This window comes from Halichoerus grypus, chromosome 5 (genome assembly GCF_964656455.1).
Source record: "Halichoerus grypus chromosome 5, mHalGry1.hap1.1, whole genome shotgun sequence".
In the NCBI taxonomy this organism is placed as follows: Eukaryota; Metazoa; Chordata; class Mammalia; order Carnivora; family Phocidae; genus Halichoerus; species Halichoerus grypus.
In genome coordinates, this window is record NC_135716.1 from 90,775,655 (window position 1) to 90,794,344 (window position 18,690).

Genomic DNA, 18,690 nt, shown 5'->3' on the forward strand with positions numbered 1-18,690 from the left:
CTTACCCCAGTGGTGTCAGAGCCCCTTAGGAATACAGGTTCCCTTGTTTATATGCGCCAGCACTAGAAAAACATAAAGCTGGATTTCTACCTCATTCTCTTACATTAAAATTCAAGATGGAACGAAAATGCAAACGTAAAAAATGCAACTGTAAATGTTCTGGGTAAAAAAAGAGAGATGAATTTTTTTTTTAATCCTAACGTGAAGAAGGCTTTTCTAAGTGGGACCTGAAGCCCTGCAGCTGAGAGGTAAAGGATTTAGTAATTCTGGCCACACAAAAGTTTTAAACGTTCAGCTGCGGAAGCCACTGAGGGGCAGCAACATGGCTCTCCGCTACCCTATGGCCGTGAAAAAAAAAAGGTTTAAACTTCCATATGGCAAAAATACCATTAGCAAAATTATAAGACAAAAGGCAGAGTGGGAAAAGTAATTATGACACACAGAGCTAATAGGCTTCACATACAAGGATTCCTTCCATTACACAGCACAGTGCATGACACTCTACAATATAAATACTCTACAAGATGTACTAACTTTATTGAGGGGGGCTCTTCATGGGGTGGTAGGACTTGAGGTGCTTCTGCACGGGCCTGGCTTATACCCAAATTTCTATCATCTGTCCAGAAAATCATCACTGGGCTATATCATCTGCACCCCAATTTTACCCAATAACCAACCACACAAAGGAATCTGCTAGACATGCAAAGATTCAAATGTTATTAAAAATATATTTTTAAAGATTTTATTGATTTATTTGAGAGAGAGAGTAGAGCAAGAAAGAGAGCGCACGAGTGGGGGGGGGGCAGAGGGAGAGGGAGAAGCAGATTCCCCACTGGGCAGGAGCCCAACCAGCTGGATCCCAGGACCCTGGGATCATGACCCGAGCTGAAGGCAGCTGCTTAACCGACTGAGCCACCCAGGCGCCCCTAAAAATAAAATATTTTGAACATCCCACAACAACCAGTTTTTTAAAGAACTAAAACTTGTTTTACCTAGTTATAGATAAAAGAATACTTCCATCTGTTTTGATTCTCTAACCTTGAGAAGTTGAAAGACAAAGGAGAGGAGGGGGAAACGGGAGGGGAGCAAACAAGAACTCAGGAAGCTCAGTGACAACGACCACACTTGATTTGTAAATCAAGGTGTGTGTGCCACATCATTCAAGTCAGGGCACGAGTTCTTCCCTCTGGTTCTACTGAGTGACTGTTTCTTTATTGTCCCTAAACAGAGGGCCAAGGCTGAAGGGTCAGTCAAATGCTGGTGAGTGGCACCATCTGGTGTTTGTTAGAGAACTGCATGCCAAGGAATGAAAAATGGGCATCTTAGCCTCACCGGGGCTTACACCTCCTTCCCATTACTCTGCTGCACCTGTCTCCTAGTTGGGTTAAGCTTCAAACATACTGGAATTAAGTCAAAGATGTGAAGTACTTAAAGTTCAGTTTTCAGAAGAAAAGGTTCTACTCCCTGAGGTCATTCTCCAGAGTACAGGGGTTCTGGCTAAATGTCCTAACTGTCTGCTAAGGAAGTCGTCTACTGTCGTACCTAATCCTGTTACAATTTCCAGTCTGCACTACCAATCAGGGTACTTGTTTGTTTTTTGTTTTTTATTTATTGTGTGTTGTATGACTGTATTTTATTTGTCCTAAAACAACCTTTTAAAACCTCCAGTAAGTACCTCCTAGTAATGATGTTCTAGACTTGGGCTAAAAGAAAAACATTTGCATACTTTACTTTTCTATTTCATTTCTTTTTTTGGGGGGGGGGGAGGGAGACAGAGACTCTTAAGCAGGCCCCACACCTAGCGAGAAGCCCGACGCAGGGCTCAATCTCACAACTCTGACATCGTGACCTGAGCCAAAATCAAAAGTCGGATGCTTAACAGACTGAGCCACCCAGGCACCCCTTTACTTTTCTGTTTTATTATTTATTTATTTATTTTTAAAGGTTTTATTTATTTATTTGACAGAGAGAGACACAGTGAGAGAGGAAACACAAGCAGCGGGAGTGGGAGAGGGAGAAGCAGGCTTCCCGCTGAGCAGGGAGCCCGATGTGGGACTCGATCCCAGGACCCTGGGATCATGACCTGAGCCGAAGGCAGACGCCCAACGACTCAGCCACCCAGGCGCTCTTACTTTTCTATTTTAAAATAATGATCAACTCTCAGCCTCATCTCCCTAGTATGAAGAATGTTTGTGGTAAATTCTCAAAATTCCATCTTGAGCCTAGACCTTTCTTTGGAGCTGCACTCACTTCTCTAGCTGGTTTCATATATACCTAAGACATGATTAGTTCAAAGCTGTCTGTGTTGGCCACACATCTCAAACCTCCATCTGTGTTACCTTTCTTTCCTTGTCTTGCTTAATGGTAAACTCATCACCCATAAATCCCAACTTAACAACCATTTACTGAGCACTCACAGCGAGCCAAACGCCAGACCGCGTGCATCAGACCCATGACCTCACCGAATCCTCACAACCCAGGGAAGCCGGGACTGCCAGGGTCACTATTCCTGAGGGGAAAATGAGGGAGAAAGGTACATGCTTAAATGCCCCACCAGAAAGGTGTCTTACTGATTTTCTTTCAGCAAGTTTTCCACAACCTAAGTCCACCCCACTCCACTGCCAATGCCTCAATCCAAGCACACCTTTCACTTAGAGACTAAAGTGGATTCATCTAGAATCAGCTAGACTGTGGTCTGAATCCCAGCAATGCCACTCCACAACCCTGGGACCTGCTTCCTTTCCTAACCTCGCTAAATGTTAGTTGCCTCATCTTCCTGTCACAGAAGAGACTACGGCAGTAAGCAATACTGACCATGCCATTTCCTAGACATTTACTGGCACTTCTCTATCAGCAGTCTCCTGGCCTCCACCATCTTCCTTTCTAACCAACTGTCTTCAGAGCTCCTCTTTTACTAATGCAAACTGGACCAAACATTCTTCAGTGGCTTCCTACAACCTCGAACAGTCTTCCCATATGGTAGAGGGTCCCCCCACCCCCAGCAGCGCGTAAACGGTTTTAGGTGTCAGGACATCCTGACTTCATGCTCTAGAGGCTTACAAGCCTCACTGTACTAACAAAAAAAACCAGTCAAAAAGTGAAAATTTCAGAGTGCCTGCGTGGCTCAGTTGGCTGATCATCCGACTCTTGGTTTTGGCTCAGGTCAGGATCTCAGGGTCATGAGATTGAGCCCCGTGTGGGGCTCCGTGCTCAGCGGGGAGTCTGCTTGAAGAGTCTCTCTCTCTGCCCCTCCCCCTACTCTCTCTCTCTCAGATAAACAAATAAATCTTTTTAAAAAAGTGAACAATTTAAAAATACCATTTACAATAGCATCAAAAATCATAACACTCTCTGAGGACTAAATTTAACAAAAAGAGTAGAGTACTCACTCTACAGTGAAAACTATTCAACAATGCTGGGAAAAAAAAGCCATAAATACACTATGCTCATAGACTGGAAAATCAACATTAATGTCAGTTCTTCCCAAAAGGATCTATACAGATTCAGTGTAATACCAACAAGTTTTTCTAAGGAAATTTAGAATTCGATGCTACATTTTATACGCAAATGACCCAGAATAGCCAATCTTGAAAAAGAAGAATGTTGGAAGACTCATACTATCTTACCTGATTGTGTCAGGATAGGCAAAAGGACCAACAGAACAATTAGCAAGTTCAAAAAAACAGATCCATAACATGGTAATCACTGATTTTTTACGAAGTGCCAAGCATTTCCATGGCTAAAGGAAAGTCTTCCAAAACGGTGCTAAGACAACTGAATAATATTCATTCAGTAATATATGGAAAAATAAATGACCTACTCCTATCTCATAAGATACCAAAAATTAATTTGAAGTAGATCACAGACTAAACAGAAAAGCCATTAAGAAAACAAACTAACTATAAAACCTCTAGAAGAAACCCTTGGAGAAATTTGTGATCTTGGGGCAGGCAAAGATTTCTCAGAGAGAACATACAAAGCACAAAGGACAAAAAAAATGATAAACTGGACTTTATAAAAATGAGAAATTTCTACTTTTCAAAAGGGAGTTAAGAAAACAAAAACCAAAGACTTGGAGAAAATATTCATTATATATGTATTTGCCAAAGAACTTGTATAGGGAATATATAAAAAACTCTTCAAATTCAATAATAAAAAGACAACACAATTTTTAAAGTAGGCAAAAATCCCCCAAAGTTACACTTTATGATACCATTGATATAACATTTCTGAAATGGCAAACTTTAGAAACGGAGATGAGATTCCTGGTTGACAGAGATGACGTGGAGGGAGTGGGAGGCAGGGTAGAGGAATTCAGTGGTGAAGGAACTGTCCCATATCTTGACTGTGGTAGTGCATACAAAAAAACTACACATGATAACTGTATAGAACTAAATCTATACACACACACACACACACACATTAGTACAAGGAAAACTATCTTCATAAATAAGATCAGTGGACTGAATCAATATCCTAATTGTAATATTATATACTATTTACATACACTTTGCAAAATATTACCATTAGGTAAAGTCTACAGGGGGTCTTTTTGTACTATTTCTTATAAATGCATGAGAATCTACAATTAGCTCAATAAAATTTTCAATGAAAAAAATGGGCAAAAGATTTAAACAGATACTTCACCAGAAAAGATATATAGATGACAAATAAGCATGACAGACTGTGATATTCACAGAGTGGAATTCAACTCAGCAATAACGAAGAATTACGGATACACACAACCACATGGATCAATTTCACAGATATTGTTACATAAAAGAAGCCAGACATAAAAGAATGAATCAAAACAGTGGATGCCTATGGTAGAAGGGGGTCCAATGGCACTTAATGGGGTAAGAGAAATATTTCTGTATTTTGACTGAGGCTTGGTTATATCAATTTCTCAAACTCAACTACTGAACACTTAAAATCAATGCATCTTACTGTATCTACAACTCAATTAAGAAAAACAGCAGAATTGGTATTTAAGTGACATGTGAAGATGGTACTGAAATGCCAATATGGGGGGTGGGGGGGATTGATCTAGAATATATACATTCTGAACTGCACAAAATATCATATAATGACCATCATACCTGGCCCCTGCCTTCCTGGCCAGCCTTATCTTCTGAAATCTCTACTCAAACACATGCTAAATTATTACCAAACCAAATAGTTGCAATTCCTGGTTACTTCCTAACTCCATACCCTAATGCAGGGTATTGATCTGTTAAATATGACCCCTTTCTTGCCCCTACTGAATTCCTACTTACCTTTGAATACTCATGACAAATATCACCTGCCACCTATATAGATTTCCCTGCCTCACCTCCGAGTTTTCATAAAAAAGAAGGGAAACTAACATTTATTGAGTGCTTAAATACTTTAGACATTTTTAGACATTACTTCATTCTATTACTAGAATGGAAAAGTTGACAAGTCACTGCAAGTTAATGACTGTTGGTGGGCTGACATTACTGGCTACTGAAGAGCGGGAGAGGGAGGAAGGTAGAGCAGTTGATCCCGAAATTAACCAGATTCTCAAATTAACCAGTTGCTCTGCAGTGAGGGAGTAACATCTCAGAAGGCATTCAATACATACAGAAATCCTCTTTGTGAAAAATCATTTTTACAGAATAGTCAATTCTAGGAAAACACATCTGGCTGTAACTCTTCCAGGGAAAGACAGAAGCAAATACACATAGATGTTCCTTTTGGACACTTACCTATATTCTTCCTTGCCTGGCGGTAGAAGCAAACCCTGAAGCCCTACCACACAGTCCTCATGCAATAAACAATGAGAAACAGGAATACTAGAGGGGAGGGAAAAAAAAAGAAATTCTGTTTTAGGAGGCAACAGAAATTAACATTCTAAAATTAAATCCAAACTATGGATTTTATTTATTTATTTATTTTTGAGAGAATGTATGTGTGCGTGCCAGCGCACACACGCACACACAAGGGGGCAGGGCAGCGGGAGAGAGAGGGAGAACCTCAAGCAGGCCCGGGACTCGGTCACATGACCCTGAGAGCATGACCTGAGCCAAAAATCAACAGTCCAACATTTAACTAACGGAACCACCCACGTACCCCTGCACTATGGGTTTTAAACATAAGAATGCATGTATGACCTCTACTGGGTTTGTTAATCCCATACATTTGTACGTCTATGCACATTCCTCTGGGGAAAGGCTCTACAGCTTTCATTTTTTTCCCCACTCCCCCAAAGACAGGATGACAATAAATACGCCTTTCTCCTGATGACTCAAAAGCTCAAACTATACTGTTCTGTGACCTCTACATTGTGAGACACCCCCCCCCCCCGCTGCCACCCCCCCAGGAACAGCTGAAGTATCTAAGACTGGCTGTGAATTTTCCACAGGTTCTTCCATCATCCCTTTTCCTATAACAATCAGTTTAGGAGCAGGCTCTCCTAACCTGCTTCATGCCTGGCATAAGTTTTTTAACTCTTCTTTTCCAATTTATTATGAGAGAATGTATATATAACATTTGAGGCTACAGTTTTGAGTGAAGACCTAAAGTACTCTCATATGACATGTGGCACTTGTTTCTTCCTTTGTTTTGCTTATATCCTGGTTACCAGACATATCCCAAATTGGTCAAGTTTATCAAATAACTATTATATTGTACTAGTCTGACAGCAGTGCATTTGCATAAATGGTGTTCTATATAAGGATTTGCTTTTCTTTTTTTAATGATTTTATTTTCAAATAACCTCTATACCCAACATGGGGCTCGAACTCACAACCCCAAGATCACATGCTCCACCAACTAAGCCAGCCAGGCACCCCAAAGGTATGTTTCTTTTAACATAAAGCTGAGGGGCGCCTGGGTGGCTCGGTCGTTGAGCCTCTGCCTTCGGCTCGGGTCATGGTCCCGGGGTCCTGGGATCGAGCCCCGCGTCAGGCTCCCTGCTCTGCGGGAAGCCTGCTTCTCCCTCTCCTGCTCCCCCTGCTTGTGTTCCCTCTCTGGCTGTCTCTCTCTGTCAAATAAATAAAAATAAAATCTTTAAAAAAAATAAATAAATAACATAAAGCTGAGTCCCATGCTACCATTAATGCTTTGTTCCTACAAATCTGAACATGCTTCCATGTTTCATGAAACTTGAGCTAGGTACAGAACCTAAGAAACTCAGTATAGAAATTAGAAATAAATAGTAAATCCTGACTTGATGATATGTCGTTGATAGCTTTACTGGCTTGTCCCTTCTATCTTAAGATTTGACACTGCTTTTTTCAAAATTGTTTCGTATTTAACTTAACTGGATCCTGGTAATTTCTTTCCAATAAAAGGACAACTTATTAGAGGGCTAAGAAAGTATTTTCTCTAAAAATTTATTTGCCAAATCTGAAAACAGATACAAATTTCTTCACTTAGCTTCAAAGCACAACAAAGACAGAAATCATCTAAATCATGTAAGGGAAATGTAAGTTAATATATACATGTTAAAAAATACTTTATTTTCTAGTATTGATATCCACTTTGTGCCTTACATCAGATGGAGAAAATTTATGTTTCTCTACCAAATTCAGTAGAGAGCAGGAAAAATGTTTAATGTGATAAAGTTTAAAAATTCACATGGGCTGTGGACCTTATTAACATTTTATGACAACTGTATTAACTTTTCTCACTTGAAGAAGATGCTTAACATTTCTGGGTCCCAGCTTCCAATTTTGTAAAACCAGAATGTTGATCAGATATCTGATTTTCCATCAAAAATTGATGTAATGTATGGTGATTAACATAACATAATAATAATAAAAAAAGATATCTGATTTTCTTTCAGCATTAATCCTAAAGTAACCTGTTTTTTGGATTATCAATCTTACACCTTAAATGCAGAGTATCCTTTTCTTTTTTGAGACAGAGAGTGAGAGACAGTGGGCACAAGGGGGCGGGGGGCAGAGAGGGAGAGAGAATCTTAAGCAGGCTCTATACCCAGTGCGCAGCCCCAAGCGGGGCTCTATCTCAGGACCCTAAATCATGACCCCAGCGGAAATCAAGAGTCAGATGCTTAACCAGCTGAGCTACTCAGGTGCCACCAGAGAATCCTCTTTTTAAAAGGAGCTGATAATCTGACCACCAGCGAGTTTTAACCTCAAACATTTAAAAATAAGTTCGGCCTGAAACTAGTGCAAAACAGGGACCAATTATTTTCTACTATGTCTGCATGTCCTCACTTAGCAGGGAGAGGCAATGTCCTAGCAGAAGGGCTGGCAAGCAAGAAGAAACCCAGAGCTGGAAAGGACCAGAAGGTACCAATTGTAGTTGACCTTCCACTTTACAGGTGGGCGAAAAGGAGGCCCAGAGAGGGTGAGTAAGCTGCCCAAGGCCAAACAGCAAGCAGGAACCGAGCGCCTCCTGAACACGCCACGCTGGCCTGGGATCACCAACTACTTAAAGGCCCCGGCTGCACACACCGGGGTCCCCACCTCTCCTAGTGCCAGTGGCGCCGGGCGGAGGGGAGCTGGCGGTGGCAGCCAGTCATGCCCATCTCGAGACTTACTCGGCTGCCAGCACGAAGCTGCAGGTGTTAGCCGGGCACACGTAGAAGCTCTTTCCTTTATTCGGGCCATCGCGGACGCCGGTCTTGAGAAAGCACACGATCCCTGAAGACAGGAGGTTGGCAATGATTACGCCAAGCTACATTGACAGACCCCGGGAGCCCCTAAAACACCCGGACCCCTTACCGTGCTCGGAGCACCTAACCGCTTCCATGAGCGCTCCAGTCTGCAATTGCACGGAGCCACCCCCCAACGCCTGCTTCCGCCTTTTACTCCGCCCTCCTCGCTCAGGAGCCAATCAGCATCCACCTTCTGCAGGCTCACCCCCCCCCCCCCCATAATTCACCGCGCGGGGCCCTAACCAGCCACCTTCGCGGGCGCCCTGAGTTTAAATAATGGGGCGTGGCTGAAGCTGGCAGGGCCTTTTGGAAGGTGGCTGGGCGTTCCCGGCGAGGGGCTTTCCGGGGGAGGGGCTTTCCCCGCGAGGGGCTTTCCGGGGGAGGGGTTTCGCGTGGCTGGTGCGGGGGAGAGGGAGGGGCGAGGCTGAGGCCGGGGGTGACTCCAGTTTATAATTGAGACCCAGAGGCAGACCTAGAGGGAGCGCGCGTTACAACTGCAGAGGGGAGCTCTGCAAGGAAGGCTCCTTTCTCCCGGCGGCAGACGGCGCCCGAAGCCTCGCGGTCGTCTCCGAGCCGGGGCCTGGGTCTCGGTCCCTGAGGAGGCGAGGCCGGGAGAAGCTGCTGCCTGTGAACTTGCAGGGCTGGGGCGCGGTGGTGTGCGGGCTCCTGGGCGCGTCCCTTCAAGTTGCGCGGTGAAACGAAAAGTCTGGGGGAGAGCAGGCACGAAGAGGTGTGCAGGGAACCACCCCCCTTCCAGCGATCCTTTAAGTTTGCATTGCGCTTTAGACTTCACAGAGTGCGCATACACCCACGTCTCTCTTGTCTCGACAGCCCGGTGAGATGGGCAGCATTATAAGGAAGACTCCGAGGTTCATAGAAATTTGAGTGACTCAACCAAGGTCACAGAATGAGTGAGTGGGCGACCCACCGACAGGTGCCCGGGGGACTGCGCAGCTGCTTCCTGTGTGTACTGAATGTTCTCTAGGCCCTCTTAGTGCAGGAACCCTGAGTTGTACGAGTCAAAGTGGAAACAGCAGGGAAGAAATAGATAACCTTTGATGAGAGGTGCTCTGTATATTTTGTATTGTCAAACTTGTCCTATTAGTATTCTTTTGTAATGTTAAAAATCGAGGCTCAAGTTAAAGAAAAGAAAGGGAACTGTATTTGAAATGGTAATCAGAGCTATTAGCAAAGAGGAAGGAATAGAAATCAGAGACGTATTGCAACAGAGATGGATTCATATTACAGTTATTGAGGACCATATGACCAGACATACGGTGTGGCACATGCAACTGTTCTTATGGGACACAGTAAGACAGAAAATCTGTAATGTCTAGGAAATCTGGGTTATATGATAAATGTACGTGGAGGGGGGGACAGGAGGCAGGGGCTTCACAGGAGGGGAGACAAACCTGAGGTATCATTATTAATTAAACAAGTACTTATTAAATAGCTTTTTGTGTGCCCAATGTGAACAAGGTGCTCAGGAAATACAGAATTCGTTTATTCATGCACAAAGTTTGAAACAATTACTCTAACCACAAGGATCTTAGTATATGCAGGAGGCTGAGTTAGCACATATCGAACACTTAAATAACAAAGTAAAATAGTATTTAAATGTCAAGATGAGTGGAGTTAGTAAACTCTGTAAGGCTAGATAAAGGTGTGTTTGGAACCAAAGTAGAAGTAGTTTATACATAACTACCTCTCTGAAACACCTATAGACGAACTTAGAGATAAGGCAGGAACAAAAAGCAAATAAATAAATAGAGGCATTTTCATTATACCCAGATTATAATTCTTTCATTGAGAGATTTTTGTGTACATATTTACTAGATGCTGTATTGGGAGAAGTAGACTGTGAGTAGTGGATCTGCAGGATGAGGAGCATGGCAATTTAATTATTTCTTGAATAAATAAGCTTTTTGAAACAAGACAAAATCAAAAGGGCCTCTTAAATATCCCATTGAAGAAGAAGCTCTTCCTCTGCAGGATCTAAGGCAGTGTTTTAGTTCCAACCCCACCCACGTAAGTGTGCACAGCCAAATTACAGAAAGGGGGAATATTTCTTCCATTAACTTGGGATATGCCAGATCAAAATGTTCAGGCTCCAGGCAGCTTATCCCACCTAACCATATCTATAAGAGTGAGAAAACAAATAAGATGGTCCTTGGGTGAAAGGTGGCCATAATAATGGCATAAACTGTAATGAATTATATAATATACGCTTTTCAAAATATACATTAGTGCATGTGTCTTAACTTTTATTCTTAACTTATTTAATTTATATTCTAATTAGCCTGCAGACCCCTGGAGAGAATGTGTTTCATTGACCTCTATTTGGAGTAAAGTTGAGAGTTTTACTTTGTCTCCCTTTAAAGCTTGATTTATTCAAAAGGAATGCCTAGGCGAGGTTCTAGAGCTAGATGGTTTAAATCCACGGGTTAAAGATCCAGTAAATTCTTTCCCTATGGGGCTGGTCAAATGCAAAGTATATGATAGAATTGTTCTAAAACTGAATTGTGGTAATGGCTACATAACTGTATGCAGTTACCAAGACTCGGGCAACCGTGTATGTTAGGGAATTCTATGGTATCTAAATTATCCCTCAATAAAGCTGTTAAAAACAAACAAAAAACTTAATGTATGAGTCGTGCCAGAACATCTGCCTGGAAAATAAAAGCTAAGATCATCTCGATATTTTGACATCCTAAGGAAATAGAGTGGGTGAAGGAGTAAAATGGTAGACACTCATTAGTTTCAGGTAGTGTGGCTCCTTACGCAGCCTGGTTCTCTGACCTATGGAATAAAATCTCAAGTGATGCAAACACTCATTTGAATTCTTGGGGAAATGAAAGAATTCTGTCTCCTCTGGTCAGCATTGGGCTGGTTGGCTTATGTTGAGCCTGCCAGGCACCTGTAAGATACTGGTGGTGAGAGGATCGGCTACAACACGCACCCCTTGACGTCCTTGTCACTCTGTATCGTTTAGAAATAATCATTGAGGGGCGCCTGGGTGGCTTAGTCGGTTATGCATCTGCCTTTGGCTCAGTTCATGATCCCAGGCTCCCTGCCGGGTGGGGAGTCTACTTCTCCCTCTCCCTCTGCCCCTCCCCCTACTCATGCTCTGTCTCTGTCTCCCTCTCAAATAAATAAATAAAATCTTAAAAAAAAAAAATCAGTGATTCCAAGTTATTTGTAAAATTCCAGCTTCTGTGAAGCCTTTGGCTTTACTCAGTATTTATTTATTTATTTATTTATTTTTATTTTTATTATTTTTTAAAGATTTTATTTACTTATTTGACAGAGAGAGAGGTAGCGAGAGCAGGAACACAAGCAGGGGGAATGGGAGAGGGAGAAGCAGGCTTCCTGCTGAGCAGGGAGCCCGAGGCGGGGCTCGATCCCAGGACCCTGGGATCATGACCTGAGCCGAAGGCAGACGTTTAACGACTGAGCCACCCAGGCGCCCGGCTTTACTCAGTATTTAAATAAATTGTTCAAATGTGTTTTTCCAATCGGCTGATAATTCTAAGAAATATATTTTGTTTTCTGAACTTCTATCTTTCAGGGTTTTTGCTTAATTGTTTTGAGGGTGGGGTGGGAAGAAGTAACTACTTCGAAATGTCAGATTTTTGCCCAGGAGGCACCTGATTACTGGTGGGAACCATCGCAGCCTACTGTTTTCTGAAGTGTATTCTGAAATAAGTGTTTTTACGTACATTTTCACACTTGGTTCTCACACGGACCTTGGCAGTGGGTGTTCTTTTATAGAGTAGAAGACCAAAGTTCAGAGTAGTTAGGAACTTACTCCAATGCCGTGCTCCTAACCGCTAACTTACAGAGAGCCTCTGCTTGAACTCTGGGGCCAGTTAGGGCCCATAGATTAATCTTGTTCCGGCTCAAAGTCACAAAGCTGACACCAAGCAGATCAGGGGCTGGAAGCTATTTTTTGAGATTCCCAATCCAGTTCTTGCCACTACAGTATTTTTTGGAAGCATAAATTATTCAGCGATCCATTCAGATATTTAACCTACACACAGCCAAGCATTGAGATATGTGTGGCATACAGACAGGCTCAACAAATCCAAGGTAAAAAAAAAAAAGCAAGTCGAGTGGCGCCATTTTATAAATGATCACGAGGTGGCGGCATCGGAACATAAAAACCAAACACAAGGCCCTCCTCTTCTGCTGTTTCATTCTTTTTGTTTAAGGCTATGTAACAGTAACTCAATTTCCTTTCATATTGTGCCTTTCAAAGATACGACCATCCATCCTTTGACAGAGGCACCGTCAGGATGATATTATGTTAAGGATAAATCTGGTTATCATTTGAAAAGCCGAGAGACTTTACAAATTCGTTTGTTGCATATTTCTTATTACGTTCCAAATTTCACTCGTCTTAAAAGTGTCCCCAGAATGGTTCAAAGCGCCCCCTCCTTCATCTACTTTGTGTGTGTGTGTGTGTGTGTGTGTGTGTGTTTGGTAAGTGTACAATTCAATACTTTTTCAGTAAACCTACAAAGTTGTGCAGCCATCACCATAATCCAGTTTTAGAACGTTTCTATCACCCCCAACACGTCCCTCAAACCTGTGCATAGTAATCCTCACTAACACTCCAGTACCAAGCAACCACTGATCTGCTGTCTGTCTTTATAAATCTGCCTTTTCTGTACATTTCACATAAATGGAGCATACAGCATGTAATCTATAGCGTCTGTCTTCCTCCATGAAGCACAATGCTTTTGAGGTTCCTCCATGTTGCAGCATGTATCCATATTTTATTCTTTTTATTGCGGGAGAGTATTCTGTTGTATTCATTCATCAGCTGATAAACATTTGGGTTGTTTTCCTTTTGTGGTTATTAGGAATAACGTTGTTATGAACATTAACTAGTGTTTGTGTGGACATTTGTTTTCATTCCTCTCAGGTACGTACGGATGGGTGGAATTTCTGGTCGTGTGCTAAATTTAGGTTTCACTTTTTAAGAAATTGCCAAACTGTTTTCCAAAGTGGCTGAACCACTTTATTTTCTCCTGAGTAGGGTATAAATGTTCCAGCCTCGCACATCCTCACCAACACTTGTTATTGTCTGCCTTTTTTTTATGATAGTCATTTTCCTAGTTGTGAAGTGGTATCTCCTTTGGGTTTTAATTTGCATTTCCTAATGACTTTTGATGTTGAGCTCCTTTTCATGTGCTTATGAGCCATCATCTTCCTCTTTTTCAGTGGTTTTGAAAGGCTTTTTCCTTTAAAGTTTGTACGGAACTTAAACTAAAACTTAAGTAAAAATGATATCAATCATTATTAATCCAAGGAGATCAAAGAAAGAGTTAATAGTTTGTATAATGTTAAGTAACACAATTACATATACTATGATCACAGTCATGTGAAAAATGCTTAACTACAACAAGCTATTAACTTTTTTTTTTTTTGAGAGAGAACCTCTGAGCGTGCACAGGATGGGGGGAGGGGCGGAGGGAGAGGGAGCAACAGAATCTTAAGCAGGATCCACGGCCAGCACAGGATTGCACGAAGGGCTCCACGCAGGGCTCCACGCAGGGCTTGAAGGGGGATGAAGGTGGCGGGGGCGGGGTAAGGGTGCTGGATCTCAGGACCCTAAAATCAGGACCTGAGCCAAAACCAAGAATCAGATGCTTAACTGACTGAGCCACCCAGGTGCCCCACAACAAACTATTAACTTTTAAGACTATATATTGCACAGTTCCATTCCTATGGCTCTGAGAGGTTGGGTTGGGAGACGGGTACGATTTTTATTTTGTGCAACTCACATGTGTTACTCTTAGGATTGAAAAAAAAATCCAAATGTCTTTACATTAAAAGCAGATACATAGGAAAAAATAAGGAGGGAATGACCCAAGCAATAATCATGCTTATTTAAGATGGTAGGATTATCGGTGGCGCTTTTCTCTTTTTCCCATTTTTCTGTACAGCCTTTAATGCTGTTAGCCTGTCAGTGGAAAAGCAGTTGGAGTACCCACATCTCCACACCTCTACCACAGCGCCTCTTAAAAACTCCTTCACTTCTCAGTTCCTCTGGTTAGTCCTGACCGTCCTATAATCCTTCCTTTCCTTTATTTTCTTTTTTCCTCCCATCCACTTTTTGGTATCTCGCTTCAAACCTTATAGCAAGATTATCTTTTCCCCGATTCCCTTAATTCTATACTAGTTATTTTGCTTAATTCCAACCTTTATCCTCAACCCAGATTCCAAATATCATTAGAAAGCAAGGACACTTCTTACTCGTTCCCTAATACCCTTGCTGCTTCACAAGTTCTAGACACCCTAGTCTCAGGACCTCCGTGACTATGCCCTGGTGTCACCCTGAGTTGTGTTTCTTCACGAATAACGAATGGCACTAGGGTAGATTACAGGTTCTTAGGCGGAGAACGAAGAATCCACTCTGAAGACTTTTGCCATGAAGTTTTGAGCCTCCCCAGGTGCTGGGATCTTCAGGGCTAAGCAAACTCTGGCAGAGTTCTGGCTAGTTCCCCCTCCATTTCCTTGCTGAGTTAACCTAGGGGCTGGAGCAGAACAGCCTCTGTTTTCTGCTGCTATTCTTCTGTACTGGAATGGACTTACAGAACTCACCAACCTTTTAAAAACATGAATCGGATTCCATTACCCTTTGCTTAAAACGCTTCAGTGGCTCTCCACTGAACTTAGAAAAAAGTTTAAATCCTCATCCTGGCTCACGGGGGGGGGGGGGGGGGGGGGAATGTGACCTTGGCCCTGTCTGCTTCTCTCTCTCTCTCACCTTCTGCCATTCTCCTCCGCGCCCCCTGTGTTCCAGCCATCCTGACCAGCACTCCTTGCCTCACTGTGCCCGGCTTTGTCTTAGGTTAAGGCTGTTGTTCATGTTGTACTTTCTGCCTGGAATGTTTTCCTAGTTCTTTCAAAGTCTTGGCCCCCTAGGTCTTCAGGTCTCAGCTGAAGTATCACCTCAGCGAGAGTTTCCATGACTACTTAATCTAAGGAGATCCTCCCTCGCTCTTCTCTGCTTCAGCACCCTGTTTGCATTGTGCATAACATTTAGTTAGCTTGTTACTGTTTCCTGCTGTTGATGGTCTGTCTCTTCCTCATAGATTACATACGTAGGTGCCAAGAGAGCAGGGACTGGTTCCGTTGTGCTCACCACAGTACCTAGAAATTCAATACATATCTGGTAAGTTACATAAACGAAACCATAGAGCGGAAGGGACCTAGAGGCACCCAGCATGCCCACCCAATCCCCTCCTACATCATCCCTAATGGATTCGGCATAGGAACTTTGGGTCACAGCAAATTCTTTATTAGAGTATCTAAAAATGGCAGTTAATTCTAATGTGTATGGAGGAGGAAACTGTCTTTCCGTCTGAAGCTTCCACTTGTAATCTGGAGCTACGCATCATACACTTAATTCTTTTCAATGTCACTTTCAAATATCTGACTACGGCTCTCTCATCCTCCGCACGTCCTCAGAGAGTCTCCTCCGACTGCCACAATCATTTCTCTCCCCTCTGGACCCCCTCTCCAGCACTTTTCAATGAATGTTTACTTCAGTTGAGGCATCGCAAATAGAATTCAATATGAAGACTCCTGTGGGATAATTATCTCCTTTATTTTGGATATGATCACGATACACATGCAATATAAAGCGGCAAAAAAATTTCTCTCTCCTTCCTAACAAATGTCATGCTAGTAATTCGTATCAAGTGTGCAATCAACCAGAACCACTGCTTGCATTTATCACGCATGAACTTGCATCTCCTCTACCTGGAGCCTCTAATTGCCTGAACTTCACTCTGGGTTCTATCTTTCATCCTGTTAGTGTGGCTCCATCATTCTAACCTGTCCAGATCTCTTTGAGTCTTGCTCCCGTCAGCTGACCTGTTAGTGCTATCTCCTGACTCCGTGTCAACGAACACTTGACAAGCCCACTCCCCTGGACGCCCTCTGAGTCGCCAGGACAAGTGCTGAACCAGGCAGAGCACTTCACGACCTGCAGAGCTCTCCTCCCGGTAAACGCGGTGCCCGAAGCGTCAGGATTTGGGGGGTGGTCCTTCGGTCTGGCACCGAGCGCCACGTTGTTCCTTCCAGTGTGGGTGCCTTGCTGCAGCTCGCGCATGCTCCCTCCCTGTCCCTTGACTTAACCAGCCTGCAAAGCGGAGCGGAAGAGGAAGTGAGGTTAACGTGGGCGATTTTTTCTTGGTGCGCAGCGCAGGAAGCGGCCTGGAAGCTGCAGGGGGATGTGGTTCTTGGGGATGTAGGCCCTTGCCTGGCGCCAGGCTAGTGATTCATTGAGCCGCACCATCTCCCGTCTGGTCGACTTGCCTGACAACATCTGTCACTTCTCACTTCTTATCTAATCTGCCACCTCCCTCCTGGTTCTCTCTCCAGCTTTCCATGCATTTGGATGAGGGCCAGCCGGTTCTAGGTGAGGGATTTGTTCCCGTCCAACAATGAGAAGAAGGAGAGTTAATAACTCTTTTGATGAAGATCTGAGGCGGCCTTCCTGGGTAGCCCAGGGCATCCCCTTCAAAAGATGGAGCTCTTCCTAGCTCTTCACTTCTCCTTTAGAGCTTTCCCACTCTCCCTTTCCTGGACCGACTTCCACCTTACTCTAAGCAGAAGTCCCCCACACAGCAGACAGAGCTTCTCGTCCTCCCCGGTAGCCAGGAGACAGCGAGGCCTGGCCTCCGGGACGAGTGGCTTGCCGTCTCTCCTGGCATCTGGAAGTTTCTTCCTGTAAGCAGGCAGCCTCCTTCCTTCTCCCAGTCAGCGGGTTCCTTCAGACCCTGCTGGTGCCCGTGCTGGGGATGGGATCGACCCACCAGAGCCCCAGAGAAGAGCTTGGGTGGGGCCGGGGCTGTAAGGTTGTGCTTTCTGCGGTTTGTTAACTTTTATTTCTGCTTTCTCACTCTTATGCTAATTGTCAGATTCTTCTCTCCCATTCTTCTTTGTCTCCCACTTTCCCCACTACCCCGCCCGCCAACCCTCAACACTTGTCCTTCAGTCCAGGGGAGACAAACACTGCATTAAAGAGGGGCTGTGGAAGAGGACTCACCTAAGTTCTGTGTATGCCCGCCTGGAGCTCTGCATGCATGTTTAAGCAATCCCTTTCCATCCTCAGGCGTTTTTTTTGGCATGACACAAGTCCTGCCCCGTTCTTAATTGCCTACGTCTGACAGGACAGCTGGGGCATGGCTAAGTGGTAGGTGGGGAAATTCTGCCCACTTGAGCGGCTTTGCTGTTAAGTGTATACCCTACCCAAGTGTGTGCGTGTACAATAAAAAATACCAAATAACTTACTCCCTCTGAACCATGCTAACAGGCATGAAGACCACGGGTACAGAGCAAACCACAGTTCAACTCATTAATTACACTGTAAATTCTTCTGTGGACTAAATTGAATCTTCCCAAATTCATGTGATGAAGCTCTACTTCCCAGTGTGATGGTATTTGGAGGTGGGGCCACTGGGAGATAATTAGGTGAAATCGTGTCCCGAGGATGAGGCCCTCATGACAGGATTAGTGCCCTTATAAGAGATATCAGAGAAACTCTCTTCCTGTGTGTGTGTGTTTTTCTCTCTGTTTCTCTTTCTCTGTCATATGAGGACATAGCAAGAAGTTGGCAGTCTACAAGCTGGGAAGAGAGCACTTGCCAGTTGGCTGGCATCTTGATCTGGGACTTTTAGTCTCCAGAGGTGTGAGAAACTAAAGTTCTGTTGTTTAAGCCACCAAGTCTATGGTATTTTGTTATGGCAGACTGTGCTGACTAAAACAAATTCCCAAGCTAATTATTTGCTACTTACCATAACATTTGTTTTCCAAATGTGCCATTTGCACTCAAATCTACATGCAAATTGAATTAGCTAATTAATACAGGTATAAAGTACCAGGATAGGAGTCTCTGGTGACTCCATTCCCCATTAATTCCCATATATTTATATATCTTCACTTGGAACTCCTGGATTAAACTACCCTGGCTCTTCATTTAACTATAAAGCACTCAGACAATTTTATCCAAATGTTCCTCTGTCCGC

At 43.5% G+C, this 18,690-nt stretch overlaps 1 protein-coding gene across 9 annotated transcripts in view; it reads right to left on the reverse strand.

Moving 5' to 3' along the window:
• Positions 1 to 8,783, reverse strand: part of TTF2 (transcription termination factor 2) — a 43,033-nt gene extending 34,250 nt beyond the window's left edge. For 8 of the 9 annotated variants that reach the window (XR_013447956.1, XR_013447955.1, XR_013447954.1 and 5 more), the window contains exons 1-3: positions 8,715 to 8,783; positions 8,531 to 8,633; positions 5,730 to 5,816 (exon numbers count right to left, since the gene is read on the reverse strand). Coding sequence is in view for 1 of the 9 variants with exons in the window: in XM_036071026.2 (XP_035926919.2) it covers positions 5,730 to 5,816; positions 8,531 to 8,633; positions 8,715 to 8,742 (218 nt within the window). In the remaining 8 variants the exon portion in view is untranslated. Of the gene's footprint in view, positions 1 to 5,729; positions 5,817 to 8,530; positions 8,634 to 8,714 lie in introns of those variants that run through there. The other variant, XR_013447958.1, reaches the window with a different exon arrangement.
• Positions 8,784 to 18,690: the final 9,907 nt, after the last annotated feature.